Raw genomic sequence first — 24,932 nt, 5'->3', positions numbered from 1 at the left:
ACGGCAACTTGACGTGTCAAAAGGCTAGTTACACGTCCCGGTAACTCCTCTCGCCAGACGGGCTTGGGAACGCAGCTTTTCCACGCTGCTCAGTATCGATCCCAACTCTCGTCGGAGCTGGGCGAGGAAGAAAAACAATCGTCGCTTCTCCCGGACCTCGTGTCTTTTCTTCTTTCGTTTCCGGTCTCCTTTTCCCCAGAAGGGCTCCTGACCCTTTAATCACAACAACCCTTAATCGACTACACATTGATAAGCAAAGACCTGAATAGTAATTCACATACATTCACATAAATATGTAACACTTGCTCCTCCAGCTCTGTCTGTGCTCTGTCCCCCAAATATTCCTACAGGTCGCACAAGATCTGCCAGCAACCCTCTTATGGTTAAACTGCCAAAATCAAGACTCTCTATTCACCTTCACGTTTTCATTCCTCTTTTCTCGCACCTCTGGAACAAGCTCCCTCACTCTATTCAATCCCACTCCTCCGTCCAGGTCTTTAAAACAGCTGTTCACCACAATCTCTTATCTTCCCCCATCCAAAACCTTGATCTTTTCTACCCCCATTAATTTCACCCCAGATCCACTTTTTTGAAATACCGACTTCTTTTCCTGAAAGTCCTAGCAGTGTCCACGTCTTTTATACCTTTCCCACCACCCCACACAAAACCTGTGCAACGAAGATGGCCTCACAAAACACAAACCCCGTATTCCCATGCCTCTTCTCCCCAAGCCCTATCCCTCCCACAGATCTCCCAATGTCCCTGTTCTCTGCTGTTGTACTTGTGCGCTTCCCTGTCTCTCCCCATATTGTCTCCCGCTCCCTTTATTATATGTTTTGTATGTGTCCGTTTTTTTTTTTTTTTGTGGTTAATGTTAGCTCTTTATCTTGTTAGATCTTGTATACAATAACAAAAGAAGAAAAACCGCTTTTCCCGCTTTTCACGCGTGCGTGCGTGCGTGCGTGGGGTAAAAAGTTAAAATGCAGGCACACTGCTCACAGACACAAGTCCTGCCCTCCCGATACACCCCCAAAGGCAGGTGGGTATCCTCAAACAGCTGCCAAACTCCAAAGTGTGCAGAATGTATAAAACAGGAGGAGATGAAAACAGGAATTGGAAAACTTTTTACTTACTCGTTTCCACACTGATGGAAGAGGAGAACAACAGGCGAGAAAAGGTGAAAAGACGAGGTGGAGTGAAGGGGAACCAATAGCGTGAGAACACACACATTCACCACAACACGTGGAGGGAATTTGCAAGTGAAAGGGGGAACAGGGGCTCAGCGGGTGACCGGGTGTAAAACAACAACAACCTTGGATGGAGAAATGGGAGAGACCATGGCAGGTAAGGGGGCGGGGGACAGGTTAGACATGAACTCCACTGAGGGAAGAGTGAGACAACAGACTCGGGAAGATGGTTCTTGTGTAAAAAGGAAACAAAATACAGCACAAGCCAAGAAGATTTCAAGGTGAGATTTAAACAGAAAGAATCACAAAACACGTGAGCACAGTGACGTGCCTCGTTTTGCCAAAGTTTATGAGGCCAACCCAAAGAATCCAACGACATGAGTTCTGGATAAATTCATAACATGCCCAAGGTACCAGATGAAGGTGCTCTCACTAGGAAATTAGGTGGTTGACCAGGTGTACATGGCCACAGGTAGCAGCGGCGTGCAAGGGGGTCCACAGCTCATGATCGAGCGCATTTACGTTTGCTCCATGTTGCAGCAACACTTTCAGCACACACTCAAAGTCGTCGATGCAGCACTGCACAAGGCATGGCGGGCACAGCGTTTGGTGACGGGGGTCGGGGTGGGAGAGGGGGGAGAGGTTAATGAAATGATACATGTTTAAAATTCTGAGCTGTTATCAAAATTTGTCTCAAACATTGGTTTCTGCGAAATTGTGTGCAGCAAACTATCATACAGACAAAACTTGCTCATGAAAGGCATTGTGGGGAAGCACATGAAACAATGCAAGTGGCGCATGCTTCGCCACACGTCACGTTTCAGGGACAATTTTTTAGCAAACACTTTTTTTTCAGCAAATTTTCAGAATATTTCAGACCAGGTAAAAAAGACAAGGTGCTTGGTTTTTGCAGCAACCCTTTTTGTAACAGCCATTCAACAAATTTCCCTTTTCAGCTGTGTCCTCCACTTAATGCTGCCACATTGCTGCAAAGGTTTGAATGAAGGGAATGACTAATCCACATCAAATGCATTTGAAAGTCTTCTATGTTCACGTTCCCAACAAGCAGGATTATCAATTCTCCAATGATAACAATGCCAGGTACTCAAGGATTCCAACTTCTAACTTGTGCATGATGACATATACAACACACACACACACACACACACACACACACACACACACACACACACACACACACACACACACACATGAGCAGCACCCATGAAGGCAATACACACACGAGTGACACACACATACAAGTGACACACAAGAAAATGACACACACACACACACACACACACACACACACACACACACACACACACACACACACACACACACACACACACACACACACACACACACACACACACACACACACACACACACGCAAAACACAAGAAAATGACACACACACACACGCAAAACACAAGAAAATGACACACACACACACACACACACACACACACACACACACACACACACAAGAAAATGACACACACGCACACACACACAAGAAAATGACACACACACACACACACGAGCGGCACCCATGAAGGCAATACACACACAAGAGTGACACACACACACAAGCGACAAACAAAAAAATGACACACACACACACACACACACACACACACACACACACACACACACACACACACACGAGCGGCACCCATGAAGACAATACACACACGAGTGACACACACGAAAATGACACACACACACACACACACACACACACACACACACACACACACACACGAGCGGCACCCATGAAGGCAATACACACACAAGAGCGACACACACACACAAGCGACACAAGAAAATGACACACACACACACACACACACACACACACACACACACACGAGCGGCACCCATGAAGGCAATACACACACAAGAGTGACACACACACACACACACACACACACACACACACACACACACACACACACACACAAGCGACACACAAGAAAATGACACACACACAAATACACACACACACACACACGAGCGGTACCCATGAAGGCAATACACACACGAGCGGTACCCATGAAGGCAATACACACACAAGCGACACACAAGAAAATGACACACACACACACACACACACACACACACACACACACACACACACACACACACACACACACACACACACACACACACACACACGAGTGGCACCCATGACGGCAATACACACACAAGAGTGACACACACACACACAAGCGACACACAAGAAAATGACACACACACACACACACATACACACACGAGCGGCACCCATGAAGGCAATACACACACAAGAGTGACACACACACACACACACACACACACAGCCGATAGAAAGTCTACGCCCCTTTCAAATTTTTCACCTTTTGTTACCTTATAGCCTGGAATTAAAATGCATTAAAACAGACCTTTTGCACCTTTATTTACACATCATAACCCACAACTTCCAAGTGAACAAGTAAATGAACAAATTTCAGAACATTAATTAAACATACAAAACTGGATTATATTGGTTGTATAAGTGTCCACCTCCCTTATAATAGCAATTGTAATATAGCTCAGGTGTAACCAATCACCTTCAAAATCACACACCAAGTTAATTGGCTTCCACCTGTGTTAAATTGTAGTGATTCTGAATATTTCAGAATAAAATCAGCTGTTCCTGGAGGATTCCTCTGCTGTGTAGTGCATTTCACAGCAAAGACTCAACCATTAGCACCAAGGAGCTTTCAAAAGACCTCCGCGATAAAGTTATGAAAAGGTACAGATCATGTTAGCTCTTACACGAGCCTCGATCTTGTATTCAAAAAACAATATAGATAATTTAAAAAAGATCAGGGGATGGGTATAAAAATATTTCAAAGGCCTTGAATATCCCTTGGAGGAAAATCAAGTCAATCATTAAGAAGTGGGAGGTGAATGGTACCACCAAGACCCTGCCTAGTTCAGGCCGTCCCTCCAAACTGGATGACCAATCAAGAAGGACACTGATCAGAGAGGCCACCAAGAGGTCAATGGCAACTTTGAAAGAGCTACAGGCCTTTATAGCAAGGAATGGTCACTAAGTGCATGTGACAACAATATCCCAAGCTCTCCATCCGTCTGGTCTATACGGTAGGGTGCCAAGAAGGAAGCCATTACTCAAAAAGCCCACCTTGAGTCCCGTTTGAGGTATAAAAAAAACATTTCGGAGGTTCTGAAGCCATGTGGAAAAACGTTTTGTCGTCTGACGAAACCAAGATGGAACTTTTTGCCCTAAATGCAAAATATTACATTTGGTGCAACCCCAACACAGCACATCACCCAAAGAACACCATCCCTACTGTGAAGCATGTTGGTGGCAGCATCATGTTATGGGGATGTTTCTCATCAGCAGGAAATGTGTTCACTTGTCAGGATAAAAGGGAAATTGTATGGAGCAAAATACAGAAATTCCGAGAGGAAAACCTGCTGCTCTCTGCAAGAAAGCTGAAATTGGGACGGAAGTTCACCTTTCACCATGACGACCCGAAGCACACAGCCAAAGCTACACTGGAGTGTGTAAGGAACAAAAAGATAAATATCCTTGAGTGGCTCAGTCATGGCCCCGACCTAAATCCAATCGAAAATCTGTGGCATGACTTGAAGATTGCTGTCCGTCAACGTTCCCCACTCAACTCGACTGAGCTTGAACAGTTTTGTACAGTAGAATGGACAAATATTGCCAAATCAAGGTGTGCAAAGTTGGTAGAGACCTATCCCAACAGACTCACACCTGTCCCAACAGACTCACACCTGTAATTGCTGTCCAAAGGTGCTTCCACCAAGTATTAACTTGGGGGAAGGGGCATGGGGGGGGGGGGGGGGAGGGGTGGACACTTATCCAACCAAGATATTCTAGTTTTGTGTTTCAATTAATTTTCTGAAATTTGTCGAATTTGTTTTTCACTAGGAAGTTGTGGATTACGATTTGTAAATAAAGGAGGAAGAAAAAATGAAGAAAGACAAATAGTGTGAAAAACTCGATATTTATCAGAGTTATCGAGTTTGTTACCGAGTTTCCGATAGGTGGTTATCGAGTATTATCTGTTATCGAGTTTCCGATAGGTGGTTATCGAGTATCATCTGTTATCAAGTTTCCGATAGGTGGTTATCGAGTATCATCTGTTATCAAGTTTCCGATAGGTGGTTATCGAGTATCATCTGTTATCGAGTTTCCGATAGGTGGTTATCGAGTATCATCTGTTATCGAGTTTCCAATAGGTGGTTATCGAGTATCATCTGTTATCGAGTATCATCTGTTATCGAGTTTCCGATAGGTGGTTATTGTGTAAAAAAAATAAATAATAACCACCTTTAGAGGCCATTTTTCCCCGCAAAGCGGGGGTTGGCCTTTTTTGGGAACCGTGGTTGTTGTTGTTTTTCGGTCCCCTTTTTGAAGCAATGTTTTACGGCCGGATGCCCTTCCTGACGCCAACCCTTTTTGCCGCCTTTAACGACAAACAGGGAATTACCAGTGAGCTGGTACTCAATTAGCCGACCTCGGAAGGATGACAGGCTGAGTCAACCCCCCTGGCGTTAATTCAGCGATCGACCGGGATTCGAACCCAGGATCCTAGGATCCTAAGCCAGCACCCTAGCCGCTAGCCCAACACCAGGGTTATCGTGTATCATCTGTTATCGAGTTTCCGATAGGTGGTTATCGAGTATCATCTGTTATCGAGTTTCCGATAGGTGGTTATCGAGTATCATCTGTTATCGAGTTTCTGATAGGTGGTTATAGAGTATCATCTGTTATCGAGTTTCCGATAGGTGGTTATCGAGTATCATCTGTTATCGAGTTTCCGAAAGGTGGTTATCGAGTATCATCTGTTATCGAGTTTCCGATAGGTGGTTATCGAGTATCATCTGTTATCGAGTTTCCGATCGGTGGTTATCGAGTATCATCTGTTATCGAGTATCATCTGTTATCGAGTTTCCGACAGGTGGTTATCGAGTATCATCTGTTATCGAGTTTCCGACAGGTGGTTATCGAGTATCATCTGTTATCGAGTTTCCGACAGGTGGTTATCGAGTATCATCTGTTATCGAGTTTCCGACAGGTGGTTATCGAGTACCATCTGCTATCGAGTTTCCGACAGGTGGTTATCGAGTAAAAAATATATATATAACCACCTTTAGAGGCCATTTTTCCCCGCAAAGCGGGGGTTGGCCTTTTTCGGGAACCATGGTTGTTGTTGTTTTTCGGTCCCCTTTTTGAAGCAATGTTTTACGGCCGGATGCCCTTCCTGACGCCAACCCTTTTTGCCGCCCTTAACGACAAACAGGGAATTACCAGTGAACTGGTACTCAATTAGCCGACCTCGGAAGGATGACAGGCTGAGTCAACCCCCCTGGCGTTAATTCAGCGATCGACCGGGATTCGAACCCAGGATCCTAGGATCCTAAGCCGGCACCCTAGCCACTAACCCAACACCAGGGATTCATCACCAGGTCCAACACCAGGTGGTTATCGAGTCTCATCTGTCATCGAGTTTCCGACAGGTGGTTATCGAGTATCATCTGTTATCGAGTTTCCGACAGGTGGTTATCGAGTATCATCTGTTATCGAGTTTCCGACAGGTGGTTATCGAGTATCATCTGTTATTGAGTTTCCGACAAGTGGTTATCGAGTATCATCTGTTATCGAGTTTCCGATAGGTGGTTATCGAGTATCATCTGTTATCGAGTTTCCGATAGGTGGTTATCGAGTATCATCTGTTATCGAGTTTCCGACAGGTGGTTATCGAGTATAATCTGTCATCGAGTTTCCGACAGGTGGTTCTCGAGTATCATCTGTTATCGAGTTTCCGATAGGTGGTTATCGAGTATCATCTGTTATCGAGTTTCCGATAGGTGGTTATCGAGTATCATCTGTTATCGAGTTTGTGATAGGTGGTTATCGAGTATCATCTGTTATCGGGTTTCCGATAGGTGGTTATCGAGTATCATCTGTTATCGAGTTTCTGATAGGTGGTTATCGAGTATCATCTGTTATCGAGTTTCCGATAGGTGGTTGTCGAGTATCATCTGTTATCGAGTTTCCGATAGGTGGTTATCGAGTATCATCTGTTATCGATTTTTCGATAGGTGGTTATCGAGTATCATCTGTTATCGAGTTTCCGATAGGTGGTTATCGAGTATCATCTGTTATCGAGTTTCCGACAGGTGGTTATCGAGTATCATCTGTTATCGAGTTTCCGATAGGTGGTTATCGAGTATCATCTGTTATCGAGTTTCAGATAGGTGGTTATCGAGTATCATCTGTTATCGAGTTTCCGATAGGTGGTTATCGAGTATCATCTGTTGTCGCGTTTCCGATAGGTGGTTATCGAGTATCATCTGTTATCGAGTTTCCGATAGGTGGTTATCGAGTATCATCTGTTATCGAGTTTCTGGTAGTTGGCGATATCAGAGACTCGATAACAGATGTATCACTTAACAATGATAGCATACACGTGTAATTTTGAGGAAACAACTTTTTGGGATAACCCTCGTAGATTGTTTGTAATTTCAAGCTCTGCTCTCTCAATCCACTGTAAGCAACTAAAATGAAAGTTAAAATCCCATCAGTGGAAAACAAATGAAAGCATCGCTTGATAATGACGGCCTGGGTAATATTCCCAGGTAAAGTGTTCGCGTTGCACAGTGATTACGCAAAATTAAAGGAAAGACAGCCCCGGGAATCACACGCGATCCGCGACATCTGTCGGAGGAAGCACGCGCTGTGTGCGTGCGTACGCGTGTAACCTGATGCAGGGCGGTGAGGCCATCTTCGTTGCACAGGTTTGAATCCACTCCAGACTTCAGTAGCTCACGAACTGCGGTGGCGTGACAGGGAGGGATCGCAAAGAAAGTAGTTCAGCAAACGAGGGTGAACCAATCTGCCGTGTACACTTTTGAGGTGCATCGTTCAAAGGAAGCATACTCAAAGCCAGGCTGACTGGTTTTCCTCAAAAACCGATGCACAGTCGAGTTTGGTGATGCGGCACCGACAGTATAGAGAGCTTTCTGCTCATTGCATCTGCTTTCATTGAGCTCATGTATCTCATGTATACAGGTAACATCTCATGTATACAGGTAACATCTCATGTATACACTATACAGGTAACATCTCATGTACACAGGTAACATCTCATGTACACAGGTAACATCTCATATACACCGGTAACATCTCATGTATACAGGTAACATCTCATGTATACAGGTAACATCCCATGTATACAGGTAGCATCTCATATATACAGGTAACATCTCATGTATACAGGTAACATCTCATGTATACAGGTAACATCTCATGTACACAGGTAACATCTAATGTATACAGGTAACATCTCATGTATACAGGTAACATCTCATATACACAGGTAACATCTCATATACACAGGTAACATCTCATGTATACAGGTAACATCTCATGTGTGCAGGTAACATCTCATGTATACAGGTAACATCTGATGTACACAGGTGCATCTCATGTATTGTACACAGGTGCATCTCATGCATACAGGTGCGTCTCATGTTTTACAGGTGCATCTCATGTATACAGGTGCATCATGTATACAGGTGCATCATGTATAGAGGTGCATCTCATGTATACAGGTAACATCTCATGTATACAGGTAGCATCTCATATACACAGGTAACATCTCATATACACAGGTAACATCTCATATATACAGGTAACATCTCATGTATACAGCTAACATCTCATATACACAGGTAACATCTCATATACACAGGTAACATCTCATATACACAGGTAACATCTCATATACACAGGTAACATCTCATATACACAGGTAACATCTCATATACACAGGTAACATCTCATATACACAGGTAACATCTCATATACACAGGTAACATCTCATATACACAGGTAACATCTCATATACACAGGTAACATCTCATGTATACAGGTAACATCTCATGTATACAGGTAACATCTCATGTGTGCAGGTAACATCTCATGTATACAGGTAACATCTGATGTACACAGGTGCATCTCATGTATTGTACACAGGTGCATCTCATGTATTGTACACAGGTGCATCTCATGCATACAGGTAACATCTCATGTATACAGGTAACATCTCATGTATACAGGTAACATCTCATGTATACAGGTAACATCTCATGTATACAGGTAACATCTCATGTATACAGGTAACATCTCATGTACACAGGTAACATCTAATGTATACAGGTAACATCATGATGCTAGGTGAACAACGCATGAATGTATACATTCCTAGTTGGCTACTGAATCACTGAAAGGTCTTGTTACAAGACCCTGGTGACCGAGGCCATCCTGGCTACCTTTAGCACCCATGAACCTGAATAGTAAAGGACCAAATTAGGAGGAAACGCCCTTTCAAAGAAGCGTTTGCTATTGTGCGCGATTCCACTGCCCAAATTCGAAAATTCCTGCCATTACGTAACTAGAAGCTAGTTACGAGTAACCAACGTTAACAAACGCATAAACCCCTTCGTGCAAGCTTAGCCTTAAAGATATACAAGTGATCAGCGAAAAAGGTTTCCATTAAACTACCGTCATTGGAGCAAAACAAGAGCTTACGAAACCTCATTTTACTTATTTTTGAAAAACAAAATTATTTTCTGCAAAACCAAAAGTGTGTTGAAAGAAAATCCCAGGTTCTACCTAACCCTGACGCTAAAACCTGGGAGGAGACACTGAAGAAACCCGACAGGTATCCAAGGGAGACGAAAGAGAAATTAGGGTTGCATGAAAAGTTGGAACTTCTTTCCAGAACAAGGAATTAATGGCATTTCCTAAATCATCCACAAAAACATTTCAGAACTGTTCACCTGTACTACGTTGCCACATTTAATAAACACTATCAGGTGTGCCCGGCGTTGCCCGGTGCTGTTATAATCCTGTTGGCATCTTGAAGAAATCAAATTTTGTTTTGTTTGTCTTTTCAAAAACAAAACATTTTGTGGAGGCCCAAAACACTTCCAATGAGGAATGGGGTCAGGGATCATTTTAATATTACCTTTCACCTAGCTACTATCGAGGCAATATAGAGCGATTAAAAAAAAAAAAATTAAAATAACATTTTCAAAAATTTCTAAACGTTTTTTTGCCTAAAAGCTCCCAGCACTCACTGTTGAACCTATGAAGAGTTTTAGCTCTTTCACGAGCCTCGATCTTGTATACAAAAAAAAAAAGAAAAAAAAAAAAGAGGTGACGAAGATCCGTTTGGCCATCTCTGAGAACAATGGCAGCACAGACATACAGACAGACAGACATGTTATTGTACAGATCGATCTGCTGTGCATTTTGCCACGGATTTCATCTCCACAGAGTGTTTACCAACCACGTTTGCCACCCAGAAAGCTCGGCTTTTAACATTTGCATGTGACGTTCCAGGAATGTGGTCACGATGTACACGACCACATGTAATTCAATGCACGTACAAGCCTCCCATAGGTCACACACACCTTCGGTCACGTCGTTGCGTGCCGACGCCTCCAGAAGGGCCACTCTCGGCAGGAAGTGGACCCGGCAGGCCGAGGAGTCGGGCTCGGCCGACGAAGCGGCCGGTCGTTTGTGCTTGGTTGCCCGCTTCTTGCGCTGCCCGTGCTGCTCCTTTTCATGGTGTGCCCAGCGCTTGAGCTGCTGCGCACGCCGGCGACGTGCCAGCTTCAGACGTTCGGACACCGGCAAGCTTTCCACTTTCGGCATTTCTGCAACCAGCTCCTCGTGCTCCATAGCACGCTCACATCAGTCTCGACCAGGAAAGTCTTGGAAAAGGAGAAACAAATCCTTTGCTGAAATAGTACTTCACCTGTTTGGGTAAACTGTCGTACGTCCTCACTGCAAACATCAACAATTTCCGACACGAGCCAAGACACAGACAATGTTTCTGTCCCGTAGGTAACAAGGTCGTACCAAAGGCTGATGCGGGTTATTAGGAGAGGAAGCTCACCGCATGAAGCAGGAATTTGGTGCCCGTCTGAAACAAGCAGACTCCCTGTACGAGACGAGTCAACTCCCACAGAATCCTGAGTCTTTGATGGAAACCAGGGGCGCAAAGTGAAGGGACAGCAGAAAACAGGGGTATAAGGGGTTGTGGGGGTGCGGGGGGGAACAAAGAAGTTTACTTAACCCTTAATGACTGTGCGAGTTTAAACCGATTACTCCTCGGCACACAAGTCCATCCTAATGGCTGCCAAAGTTTAAGATACAAAATTCAAACTTTAGAGTGGATTCCCATTCACCTGCGCTTGACAACGCAAACATGTTAGCTCACAGTTGATAAACCTCGTCAACATTAACGAGCAACAGGAGGAACCGACCTCCGACAACAACCTACCCAAAAGTGGCCAAGAAGTCAGAGTGGCACAAAAATCCTTAAACCGATGCAAACGACCACGTTGATGGTGATCAAACCAAGAGATGGTCAACTTGATAATAACAAATATAATCCGTGGCCCTCCCTCCCATCAGCTCCACATGAGATAGGTCTTCGAGATACTCGCTGCAACGTTTCGCTTACCGGGCCAAACCTGGTGCTCAGAAGATCTCATTGTGTCGAGATATAATGCCACCAGCACCATCTAGGGCTAGGCCGAGATGAGAACACAATGCAAAGCTTGTGGATAATGATCATGCATTTTCATCATAAAAATACCGCATACTTAAGCAGAATAAACTCCTGGAATTTGCACGGATCATGTCACTGCATTATCATACTTTGTGCCAACAATTTTTGCCAGACTTTTTGGGGATGGCTTTTGAACGTAAGGGGTAGGGTGGTCCACAATTTTTTTTTTTTTTGAAATGTCATGTTCTCACCCTCCAGAACTATTCCAATACCTAAACAAACACTGCTGGTGAAATAAAGGTGAAATTGAATAATATTTATGGGTAGCTCATGGTCATCAAAGGTTCCCCAATTGGTCTTACACTAACGTCTTACATTACCATGGACACTGAAACAGTTTCTGATTGACGCATACTTTTACAGGAATTTTAAGTTGAGTTATGAATACCCTGCAATGCAGTTATGAATACCCTGAATACCCCGGTAATGCAAGACGTTAGTGTAAGACCATATGGGGAAACTTTGATGACCATGAGCTACCATCAATATTATTCAATTTCATTTATATTTCACCAGCAGTATTTCTTTAGGTATTGGAACAGTCCTGGAGGGTGAGAACATGACATTTCGGAAAAAAGAAATTGTGGACCACCCTAGTAAGAGGGTAATGGGAGATGCGGTGGGGGTAAGAAAAAAAGAACAGAGTAAAAGGAAAGGGGAAACAAGTACAAGAGAGGATGGGGTGTGGAATACAATCAACGAAACCAAAACATGGGGTGAGGATGGGCAAGGGGATTAGCGGAGAGTATATAAACATTAAGGAGGGGGTAAACACCAATTTTCCCTTACTCCCTTCTCCCTAGTGACCTAGTCCTATAGGAACTTTACTATGGATGCAGGGAGGGATGGGTACAAATTTAGAATGGAATAAAAGGAAGTCAGTGGGACGAGTGTTGCTGCAAGTGGGGAGAGATGTGCAGGATGGGGAGGGGGAGAGTAATAGAGGGGAGGGGTGATGGGAATGAGCCTATCCCATACAATATATCAATGGGGGAAATGGTTAGGAGGGATTTTAAGCAAATTTCTGCCACTTTGGAATCTAAAACAAGCAAGGATGGCCAAAGTTCCAATTTTTCTAGTCTAGCGTGTGTGAGCTTTGTTCAGACAAACAACATGCACGTCTATCTATTTAAATTGAACAGGTGCAGCACCAAGACAAAAGCAGACATCGGCATACTTTTGCGTAAATTCTAAGGACACGTGTAGACAACTTGCAAACACATATACGGTATATGGGATTTGAACCTGGGATCCCAACGTAACATGGACGACCACCCTAAAGGGGTGTTGGCGGTCTTTGTGCGAGTCATTTTTTGGGCAGGTTACATGGTGTTTGTCCAGCGAGCGCACCTTAGTTTTGCTGCATCGTAACGTTTACTCATTTACAAACGGTGAATAAATCCGCATGACTACATCTGAACTCTTTAAATGCCGAGAACTATAACCAATGACATCAACTTGTGCTTGTGATACCGAGCAGCCATGGGAGGAGTGGGGCCTTGGAGGAATGATGGAGGGGGACATCTTTTGAGATTTGCCATCTGGAAGGGCTTTTATGTAAGGAAGAGTGAGGATTATAAACACAGGGTGTTGGAGGTTGAGAATAGGGTATTACAAGTCGATGAATGAAAGAAGGAGAGATAGAAACATGATTCAAGTGCATTCAACCGTAAACGAAAAAAAATCACAATGAGGGAAATTGAGGGCGGAAGGGAAGAGCCTCGTGGTGGAATTGATACTACTCGGACTGGGAAAGGGTGAAGAGGCAGTGAGGGGGGTAAGATGCGGAGGGTTGAAGGTTCACTCCAGGAGGACGGGTTGCTTGAAAGGAAGGAGAGCTCGCCATCAGGCATTACTGTGGACCACCACCCAAAAAGATCAATGTGCAAAGGTCACGTGTATCTTCACGAGTTCACTTGAATAGCCCTGTTTGTACCTTAACGATTTCACCATCAGAACAAAAAGGAAGAAAATGCTCCATAAGGAACTTTGGTGCAGGAGGAGGCAACTTGGCCCATCATACCTGTGCTACACCAACCCCAGTATAGTCACCCATCCAGATACAAGCTACCTACCATCCACACTGGCCATGCATTAACTACAACGGCATACGGTAAAGCGCATACCTCCGCCAGGCTAAACAGTTTACATTTTGTATCCCACTGATAGACATGATCCCAATCCGGATCTTCACCAAAATTGAATCAAGTCGTCCTTGTCACACACCCAACATATCCACCAAGTTTCATCTGAATCCGTCCATAACTTTATGAGATATCCTGCTCACAGACAGAGACAGAGGTGAGAACATAACCTCCGTCCACCTTCGGTGGTGGAGGTAACCACTCTCCGACTGAAAGACCCCTGCCTTAAAACTGTCCGAACTCTCATCTTCTTAACCCTCAAGCTATGTCCCCTGGCCCTAGCACTGTTCACTTTCCTGAAAAACTCCACTGCACTTATCGTGTTTACATCCTTCATTATCTTAAACATCTCAATGGAATGCCCTCACAATCACCTCCTTTCCAATGGATGAAGTCCTGTCTCCTTCAAATGTCCTAGAATCAGTCGCGTAGCTCGACCCCAGACCTGCTACATGGCAGCGATGCCCTTCCTTATATGTGGTGGCCAAAACAGCATACAATATTTTAAACGAGGCCCTCACCAAATTCCTATACAGTGTTAAAACTACCTCCTTTGATTTAGAACGTATCCCCCCACAAATACAACCTAAACTCTGTTAGCTATACCTATAGCTACCTGACACTGTGCTGTCTGCATATCCCCGTATCTATTACCACCCCCAGACCCTTCTGTGTGACACGCTCCAAGACTATCCCTTGCATCATGTAGTCCCTATTTTCATTATACGTAGTCATCTCCAGCACCTAAAGCCCCAGTCACACCGGGCCTGCGACCAGGTTACGACCTAGCTGCGACCGAAAATTTTGTGAATCGCGGGCAAATCGTAGAAAGAGCGCGCGACTGGTCGCATAGGTCGTCGGTGATCGCCAGAGCAAAATCAGTCGCAGCAAGGTCGATGGTCATGTTCAAAACTTCTGACCTGTGATTCCAAATCGTAAGAGGTCGCAGACAGGTCTTACATGGTCGCACCACCAGTCGTGCATGATCGCGGGTCAAGTAGTCGCACGATTGGTCATGCTACTGGTCCTGCCACCTGACGATTGGTGGTGCCACCTGTCGTTCAACCTCACGATCGGTAGTACGAGCGTTCGCAGGTCGCCACGATTGATTGTCTGAGCGGTCGCAAGTTGCCAGATTGACCGTACGATTACCTACGATTGATCTTGCAATTGATCTTCTCCAATCGTTGGTGATCGCAACAACCACGCGTACCACCAATCATACGATGACCCCTAAGACCAATCGCTGTTTGCGATCGCAAATGGAGAGCGTAGCAAACAATGACGATTGGTCGTACCTCGGCCAGATTGCCATCAATCGCACGATCCAGAAATCGTACGATCCAGTGTGACTGAGGCCTTACATGCCTTCATGTTAAACTGCATTTGCCAATATTTTGCCCAATCTATTAGAATATCTACACTTTCCTGAATCTGATGCCCTGGGCCCTCTCTCTGCGATCTACCTTACTTCCAAGTGGCACCTGCATATTGAGAAAGATGATAGTTAGGAACAACACTGCTAGCTAGCTATGTTAGTCGCTATTATGCACAAGCACGTCATCAGCATATAAATACAGCGATACGTGGTACTCGTAGGAGCTGGAGCACTGTATGATTCATCATACAGGTAGAGAGGGTGGGGTTACAGTATTGAGAGGGGGTTACTGAAGGTTGAGGCGGGGGTGTAATGGAGACTCAATGAAGAACGTGAATGAATGTGAAGTAAAAACAAACGTGTGTGGAATGTGAAACAGAGTGTGCTGGTACAGGTGCTGATTAGGAAAACGCGCTTCACAGCGAGTTGGTGATACTGGTGGTAGATGAGCTTCTACAGATGGGAGGCCAACTGAGAGGAGGTCTGAACTCCCCTTTGATGGCAGAGCCCACAATCAACCGAGTCGTTTCCTAAACATTTATATCAACACCGTGACACCAAAAACAACAAGGCATAACAGTCAATAACTTGTGGGGTTAAATAAATATCCTTCCTGAGATGTGAATACATACCGAAGCCATATTTATTTACTTCATACAAGTGTAAAGGTTCTGAACTGAGAAACTGAGTGTTGGTGTTCTGAACTGAGAAAATGTAAATTGAGAAAACAGTATGATCGGAGAAAGAAAGGAGGAAAAAAAGAGGGGATTATATGATGAAAAGGAGGGGATGGTATGGTGAAAAGGAGCGGATGATATGATGCAAAGGAGGGGATGAAAGGAGGTAAAGGAGGGAATGAAAGGAGGTAAAGGAAGGGATGACATGATGTAAAGGAGGGGATGATATGATGTAAAGGAGGGGATGAAAGGAGGTAAAGGAGGGGATGAAAGGAGGTAAAGGAGGGGATGAGAGGAGGTAAAGGAGGGGGATGAAAGGAGGTAAAGGAGGGGATGAAAGGAGGTAAAGGAGGGGATGAAAGGAGGTAAAGGAGGGGATGAAAGGAGGTAAAGGAGGGGGTGAAAGGAGGTAAAGGAAGGGATGAGAGGAGGTAAAGGAGGGGATGAGAGGAGGTAAAGGAGGGGATGAGAGGAGGTAAAGGAAGGGATGACATGATGTAAAGGAGGGGATGATATGATGTAAAGGAGGGGATGAAAGGAGGTAAAGGAGGGGATGAAAGGAGGTAAAGGAGGGGATGAAAGGAGGTAAAGGAGGGGATGAAAGGAGGTAAAGGAGGGGATGAGAGGAGGTAAAGGAGGGGATGAGAGGAGGTAAAGGAAGGGATGACATGATGTAAAGGAGGGGATGATATGATGTAAAGGAGGGGATGAAAGGAGGTAAAGGAGGGGATGAAAGGAGGTAAAGGAGGGGATGATATGATGTAAAGGAGGGGATGATATGATGTAAAGGAGGGGATGATATGATGTAAAGGAGGGGATGATATGATGTAAAGGAGGGGATGATATGATGTAAAGGAGGGGATGACAGGAAGAAATTAAGGAGTGTGGAAGGAGTGGTGGACAGTGAAAGTGTGGAGAGGTTTTGGGGGGAGAAAGGAGAAGAGTCATCTTCTCCGCCATGTTTGCGTACGTAGTAAGTCGACAACCTCAAAGCAGGGCCTGTCGTTACCGGAACCGTTTAATTTGACTTCACGAAACGAAGATAACTGGGGTTACCAAATTCTATCCCATTTAATAAGTAAACCTTATTTTCCACAAACACCACTCGTTAGTGATTAGATAACGAGCTAACTGCTCTTCACGCTGCGCACACCCGCACGTAGCTTCGCCTTCAGTGTCGCACACTCAAAGGTAATGCGCACCTGAGTATACTCTTCTTCTTTTTCGCAAATCCTCCTGCAGTAGACCCGAGCAACTAATCGGATGGTCTTCATGTTTGGTTCTTTCCTCGTTCCAGTTATCCGATGTAACTCTTATAAACAGCACAGAACACACACCGCCGCACACACCACGATTTCCCAAATAATAACAAGACAAGACAGAAAACGCACCTAAGATAAGTGCACGAACAGGGATTTCTACCTGCTTTTCAGTTGCTGCCATCGGGTTCGATGAGGTCCCTTCATCCGCACCAAATGCCCGAGTGCAACTTCCACAGGTGATGGCGAAACGCCGTTACCAGGAAGTGACGTCACGGCCATGGTAACGGTGATAAAATGGGCGCAGTAATTTGATGAATTATCGCCGCGTTATCATCGAAATGATTGTTTGTGGCTCCATTTGCGTGTAATCGTGGATATTTGTAATTGGATATTAGATATTTCAACGACAAAAATTACTTCTGACTTCTGTTCATGATTGTGCTGCAGGTTGAGCAGGTTCATGTACTTCTGTTCACGTCACGTCACGGCATGACGTGCACCATTGCTAGGTTTAAATACCGTCATGTATATCCGTAAAATGGAGCTGCAATCATGTTTCAATGATCCCACGGGACTGGAATCAAGGCGTACACATGGAAAAGGTACCAAAGAATGATTACACAACACAAGCTGTGCCGACATTTTAAAATTACATGTTCTACAATGCTGGCTGCTGCACACTCACACATCTGCACCCACACACCCCGCACACTTACACCCACACACCTGAACCCGCACACCTACACCCGCACACCTACACCACGCACACTTACACCCCGAATACCCACACACCTCGCACACCTTCACCCACATACCTACACCACACACACTCACACCCCCGCACAGTTACACCCACACCCACAAACCCACACATACCCATACACCTTCACCCACACACCCACACACACACACCCACACGCACCTGCACATCCACACACCCTCACTCACAAACTTGCACGCCCACACACCTACACCCATACACCCACACACATACACCCACAAATCTGCACCCAGACTCCTGCACACCCACATATTCACACACACTGACACACACACCTGAACCCGCACACCTACACCCACACACCTACACACACACACCTACACCACGCACACTCACACCCTGCATACCCACACACCTCACACACCTTCACTCACATACCTACACCACACACACTCACACCCCGCATACCCACATACCTACACCAGCACAACTTCACCCACACACCTACACCGACAAACCCACACATCCGTACACCTACACCCACACCCCTACAACCCGCATACCTACACCCACAAAGTCATACATCCACACACCCACACACATACACCCACACGCACCTGCACATCCACATACCCTCATTCACAAACTTGCACACCCACACACCTACACCCACACACATACACCCACAAATCTGCACCCAGACTCCTGCACACCCACATATTCACACACCCACACACACTGACACACACCCGCACACCCACACATCCACACCGCCACTCCTCGGCCTGTTTTACAGACTTGGCATTTAATATGGAATATTTTTTTGTGGGGGCGAACTTACTTTTCAAGATGACTTAGAACCAAAAGTTCATTGGAATTATGTTGAACTTATTCTACATTTTGTTAATGTGACCTTTAAAAGAAACAAAAACCACATTTGACATTTCGAAGCAAATAAATTGATCCTTGAAAGTGATGTAAACTGATATCGAACTCAATTCACGGACAGTACTGTGTTAAACTTCTGTACGTTTTCCAGAAGTATCTCTTTATTTTGCACATTAGCCAAAAATTTTTTTAACAAAAGTTAAATTACGACTGGGATTACGGACAGTAAAATTACAGTTCAGTACTTCGTGTAACACCCACGAGCATTCAGGAGAGCACGTACACGTTGAGGCATGCTGTTCACGAGATTTGCCAAGGTTTGGACAGGAATCGCTTGCTATGCAGTGACAATAGCCTGCTGCAATTCACGCACAGAGGTAGGCTGCTGGTCCAAGTGGGCGATTTGACGCGTTAATTCTGCCCACAAGTTCTCTATAGGATTCATATCCGGGGACATGGCAGGCCACTCCATATGCTCTACACCACGGTCAACAAGAAAGTGTTGGATCATGCGAGCACGATGAGGCCGTGCATTGTCATCTTGGAAGACAAAGTTTCCTTGAAAGGCTGCACGAGCAAATGGAAGCAATGTTTCTTCCAGAATGGCCCTGTACTTGAACTGGTTCAGGTTTCCATTCAGAACAACCAGGTCAGTTTTGCCCCCTGCATGAAAAACAGCCCAAACGGTCACCCCACCACCTCCAGCTTGGACTCTTGGCACTATACAATCTTTGTTGTAGGCTTCATGCACTTGTCCGCGCACTCGGACGCGGCCATCTTGACGATAGACCAGAAATCTAGACTCGTCACTGAAGATCACGTGATTCCAGTGTCCTGGCTGCCATTGACGGTGCTCTCTGGCCCACTGCAATCGGCGCTGGCGGTGTTGTCTGGTCAGGCATGGCTTTCTCAGGGGACGCCTGGCACGATAGCCTGCTTGAACCAGTCGTTGGTTGACTAGCCTTCTGGATACAGGCACATTTGTCAGTTGCTGCCACTCAGCCCTAAGCCGATTAGCTGACTTGGTATGGCCATTGCGGACTAACCGGTGCAGCTGGCGATCATCCCTCCTTGTGGTTCTGCGGGGACGTCCTGGCCTCGGTATTGGAGGAGGGACACCCCTCTGAGCATTTCGTTTTAGGATCTTTGACACCTGACCTTGAGTGATGCCATACTGCCGAGCAATAGCACGCTGTTTCATGCCGTAATTTCGTAAAGCCACCACTCCATGACAAACAGCATTGTCGAGTTGACGGACCATCTCCAGAGGAAGCGGCAATAACTTTTGGAGATGTGCAGCAGTTGTTTTCCACGAATACAGAACGCAACAACCCTTGTACGCGACTGTGAAGCCAATCATCAAATGCACCTGTCCGTACATTTTGCCACGCCACCTGTGATATAATCCTGTTGTTGACTTCTTGCTGCGACAGACAATCAGTGACATGGTTCTTTTAACAAATAAATCACCAAAGTGTAAAAGAAACTCACCAGATTGATATACTGAGTTAAGAAAGTAAACCCAAGTCAAGAAAAAAAAAAATTCCATATTAAATGCCAAATCTGTATATGGTATGTTTTTGCTCACACTCACTCGAAGCCTTCCAGCCTGGGTTCGAATCCCGACCCAACTACAAACTATCATCCCGGTGTTTCACAGACTGGGTAAATCATCAAGGTGTGCTGTTCCTCGGATGGACGTTAAACTAGGCATCTCGTCTACCGACATTAGGTGATGGACGTCACAGATCCCCACGGTGTCCTTCTCGAAGAGTCAGCAAGCTGTCGCCGGCATCCTGAACAAATTACAAATTCCTGCCCAAACTACTGCTGGGAAAGCAATGGCAAACCACCCAGTACAACCATTCCTCAGGAAGCTGCTTGGGCAGCACCTTCTTTATAACTGAATCCATGTGAAGAGTATGGCACATTAGATATCAAATAAAAATTACAACTGAAGAGCGAAAACAAAGTAAAATAGAACGACTCTCTTCCACGTCAGACGTCGACCAATATGCCTCCGCCCTCATTGTTAAATCATTACAACTAGTGAGGTACCCGTGCTACGCACGGGTGGGAGGCCAGAGGCGAACAGACAATGCAGAAACGGTGAATGCTAAAACATGAAACCAATAAATTCCACATTCCTGTAGCACCTTCAGTCGCACGTCAGACATGGACAGCAAGTTCGTGAAGGACTTCCATGAAAAACGTACCCGTTGGCAAACAAATGGGTACGTTTGTTCGATACCCAGTCGATGGCGAATCTGCATATGGCGATCCACGAATTCACGTTTAGAAAGTAGAAACCATCACAGCATGTCTTCATTCACTTGAACTCGATATCTCTTTTTTCATTCCAAACAGCATAACTCCAATCACAAATGAAATAACATAAATATAAAAAATAAACTTTTAACAACATTCGTGACATAAACAAATATTTAAATCCTGATGTGAAGTTCCGTACGGTTGGGTGAATACAATTACGAATTCAAAATCGTAATTGTATTCACTCAATTCCAATCATCAATTGATACTTCAACAAAACGATTAACACGATTAATGTTTCACGATTTAACATTACGATTGATTGACGGTTGTATTTGGATATTATCAAACCCGCGCATTGCCGTCATCTGTCCACTTCCGCATTCACGGCAGGTTCATAATTCTCATCAAAATCTAAACAGTATTTGTAGAATTTCAATAAAAGCCACATCACTGTTCATATCGGTAAATATTATTCCATCGAGTTTGGAAAAACTGGAAAATTGGAAAATTGGAAAACTTGGAAAAATTGGAAAAACAATATAGCCTATTTTACTCCCAGGGGTCCCAGGAATACCCACCCTTAATATCGTTGCGATCGGCTGAGCCGTTTTTGCGGTACCTTCAAACGGACATTTGGTGAATTATAGTAAGATACTTGTACCAAGTTTGCTTTAAATCCATTCAGCTATTCTCAAGTAATCACATTTTAACCTGACATGACCTCTGACCTTTGACCCCTTGACCCCAAAATTTAATCAGTTCATGTTTACATCAGTAAACATAGTAAACATGTTTACATCATTATACATACCTGCAGCAAGTTTGAATTTATATCCTTTCAGCTGTTCACAGGTTATCACATTTTTATCTGACATGACCTCTGACCTTTGACCTCGGGACCCAAAATCTAATCAGTTAATCTTTACATCAGTAAACATACCTGTACCAAGTTTGAATTAGATCACTTCAACTGTTCTCAAGTTATAGACCTATTACGGACTTTGACCTTTGACCTTTGCCACCAATATCGAATCAGTTAATCTTTACATCATTGTACATAAGTGTACGAAATGTGGTCAGAATCCCATCACTGGTTCACAAGTTATTGCGGTAACAGGATTTTTACCTAACAAGACCTCTGACCTTTGACCTTTGACCTCATGACCCCCAAAATCGAATCAGTTCATCTTTACCTCATTATACATACCTGCACCACGTTTGACTAACATCCCTTCAGCCGTTCTCAAGTTATCGCGGTAACGAAAACCTATGACGGCCAGACGGACGGACGGACGGACAGCCGGACAGCTGGATGGACAACCTGAAAACTTAATGAATCAGGCGACTTAGTCGGCCGGGGCATAAAAACTGAAAAGGAAACTAAAGCCGTTTAAAAAGGATAGATACTGATATGTAGAGAGGAGAGGGGAGTGGGGGAGATAGGGGAGGGAGCGGGGAGTGGTGGAGAGTGGGCAGTGGTGGAGAGAAGGGAGTGGGGGAGAGAAGGGAGTAGTGGAGAGAGGGAAGTGGTGGAGAGAGGGGAGGGAGCGGGGAGTGGTGGAGAGAAGGGAGTGGTGGAGAGCGGGCAGTGGTGGAGAGAAGGCATTGGTGGAGAGAAGGGAGTGGTGGAGAGAAGGGAGTGGTGGAGAGAAGGGAGTGGTGGAGAGAAGGGATTGGTGGAGAGAGGGGAGTGGTGGAGAGAGGGGAGTGGTGGAGAGTGGGGAGTGGTGGAGAGAGGGGAGTGGTGGAGAGAGGGGAGTGGTGGAGAGTGGAGAGTGGTGGAGAGAGGGGAGTGGTGGAGAGAGGGGAGTGGTGGAGAGAAGGGAGTGGTGGAGAGAAGGGAGTGGTGGAGAGAAGGGAGTGGTGGAGAGAGGGGAGGGAGCAGGAGTGGTGGAGAGTGGGCAGTGGTGGAGAGTGGGCAGTGGTGGAGAGAAGGGAGTGGTGGAGAGAAGGGAGTGGGGGAGAGAAGGGAGTGGGGGAGAGAAGGGAGTGGGGGAGAGAGGGGAGGGAGCGGGGAGTGGTGGAGAGAAGGGAGTGGTGGAGAGAAGGGAGTGGTGGAGAGAAGGGAGTGGTGGAGAGAAGGGAGTGGTGGAGAGAGGGGAGTGGTGGAGAGAGTGGAGTGGTGGAGAGAGTGGAGTGGTGGAGAGAGGGGAGTGGTGGAGAGAGGGGAGTGGTGGAGAGAGGGGAATGGTGGAGAGAAAGGGGGTGGTGGAGAGAAGGGAGTGGTGGAGAGCGGGGAGTGGTGGAGAGAAGGGAGTGGTGGAGAGCGGGGAGTGGTGGAGAGAGGGGAGTGGTGGAGAGCGGGGAGTGGTGGAGAGAGGGGAGTGGTGGAAAGCGGGCAGTGGTTGAGAGAGGGGAGTGGTGGAGAGAAGGGAGTGGTGGAGAGAGGGGAGTGGTGGAGAGAAGGGAGTGGTGGAGAGAAGGGAGTGGTGGAGAGCAGGGAGTGGTGGAGAGAAGGGAGTGGTGGAGAGAAGGGAGTGGTGGAGAGAGGGGAGTGGTGGAGAGCGGGGAGTGGTGGAGAGAGGGGAGTGGTGGAGAGCGGGGAGTGGTGGAGAGAGGGGAGTGGTGGAGAGAGGGGAGTGGTGGAGAGTGGGGAGTGGTGCAGAGAGGGGAGTGGTGGAGAGAGGGGAGTGGTGGAGAGAGGGGAGTGGTGGAGAGTGGGGAGTGGTGGAGAGTGAAGAGTGTTGGAGAGAGGGGAGTGTTGGAGAGAGGGGAGTGTTGGAGAGAGGGGAGTGTTGGAGAGAGGGGAGTGGTGGAGAGAGGGGAGTGGTGGAGAGAGGGCAGTGGTGGAGAGAGGGCAGTGATGGAGAGAGGGGAGTGGTGGAGAGAAGGGAGTGGTGGAGAGAGGGCAGTGGTGGAGAGAGGGCAGTGATGGAGAGAGGGGAGTGGTGGCGAGAAGGGAGTGGTGGAGAGAGGGGAGTGGTGGAGAGAGGGGAGTGGTGGAGAGAGGGGAGAGGTGGAGAGGGGAGTGGTGGAGAGTGGGGAATGGTGGAGAGAGGGGAGTGGTGGAGAGAGGGGAGTGGTGGAGAGAGGGGAGTGGTGGAGAGAGGGGAGTGGTGGAAAGAGGGGAGTGGTGGAGAGTGGGAAATGGTGGAGAGAGGGGAGTGGTCGAAAGAGGGGAGTGGTGGAGAGAGGGGAGTGGTGGAGAGAGGGGAGTGGTGGAGAGTGGGCAGTGGTGGAGAGAAGGGAGTGGTGGAGAGAAGGGAGTGGGGGAGAGAGGGGAGGGAGCGGGGAGTGGTGGAGAGAAGGCAGTGGTGGAGGGTAGGGAGTGGTGGAGGGTGGGCAGTGGTGGAGAGAAGGGAGTGGTGGAGAGAAGGGAGTGGTGGAGAGAAGGGAGTGGTGGACAGAAGGGAGTGGTGGACAGAAGGGAGTGGTGGAGAGAGGGGAGTGGTGGAGAGAGGGGAGTGGTGGAGAGTAGGGAATGGTGGAGAGAGGGGAGTGGTGGAGAGGGGGGAGTGGTGGAGAGAGGGGAGTGGTGGAGAGAGGGCAGTGATGGAGAGAGGGGAGAGGTTGAGAGAGGGGAGTGGTGGAGAGAGGGGAGTGGTGGAGAGCGGGCAGTGGTGGAGAGAAGGGAGTGGTGGAGAGAAGGGAGTGGTGGAGAGAAGGGAGTGGTGGAGAGAGGGGAGTGGTGGTGAGTGGGTAGTGGTGGAGAGAGGGGAGTGGTGGAGAGAAGGGAGTGGTGGAGAGTGGGGAGTGGTGGAGAGAGGGGAGTGGTGGAGAGAGGGGAGTGG

General features: G+C 46.4%; 2 protein-coding genes across 7 annotated transcripts in view; one reads left to right on the top strand and one right to left on the bottom strand.

Annotated features, from left to right (window-relative positions):
- The window catches only part of LOC137414080 (protein phosphatase 1 regulatory subunit 16A), an 80,885-nt gene extending 63,344 nt beyond the window's left edge, over positions 1-17,541 (bottom strand). For 2 of the 5 annotated variants that reach the window (XR_010981818.2, XR_010981819.2), the window contains exons 1-4: positions 11,180-11,610; positions 10,692-10,994; positions 7,974-8,044; positions 1,621-1,766 (exon numbers count right to left, since the gene is read on the bottom strand). Coding sequence is in view for 3 of the 5 variants with exons in the window: in XM_068099556.2 (XP_067955657.2) it covers positions 1,621-1,766; positions 7,974-8,044; positions 10,692-10,962 (488 nt within the window). In the remaining 2 variants the exon portion in view is untranslated. Of the gene's footprint in view, positions 1-1,620; positions 1,767-7,973; positions 8,045-10,691; positions 10,995-11,179; positions 11,611-11,749; positions 11,826-17,478 lie in introns of those variants that run through there. The other 3 variants (XM_068099556.2, XM_068099558.2, XM_078785015.1) reach the window with 3 other exon arrangements.
- A 205-nt stretch (positions 17,542-17,746) lies between these two features.
- PDCD6 (programmed cell death 6) overlaps positions 17,747-24,932 on the top strand; it is a 36,934-nt gene continuing 29,748 nt past the window's right edge. The window contains exon 1 of one of the 2 annotated variants that reach the window (XM_068127992.2): positions 17,747-17,920. In XM_068127992.2, the coding sequence (XP_067984093.1) occupies positions 17,879-17,920 (42 nt within the window). In that variant the 5' untranslated portion in view covers positions 17,747-17,878. The remainder of the gene's footprint in view (positions 17,921-24,932) is intronic. The other variant, XM_068127993.2, reaches the window with a different exon arrangement.

The sequence above is a fragment of the Myxine glutinosa genome, chromosome 9, assembly GCF_964187855.1.
Source record: "Myxine glutinosa chromosome 9, kmMyxGlut1.1, whole genome shotgun sequence".
Taxonomy (NCBI): domain Eukaryota; kingdom Metazoa; phylum Chordata; class Myxini; order Myxiniformes; family Myxinidae; genus Myxine; species Myxine glutinosa.
The sequence above is the reverse complement of the archived record's forward strand: the minus strand, read 5'-3'. Positions and strand labels throughout refer to the sequence as shown.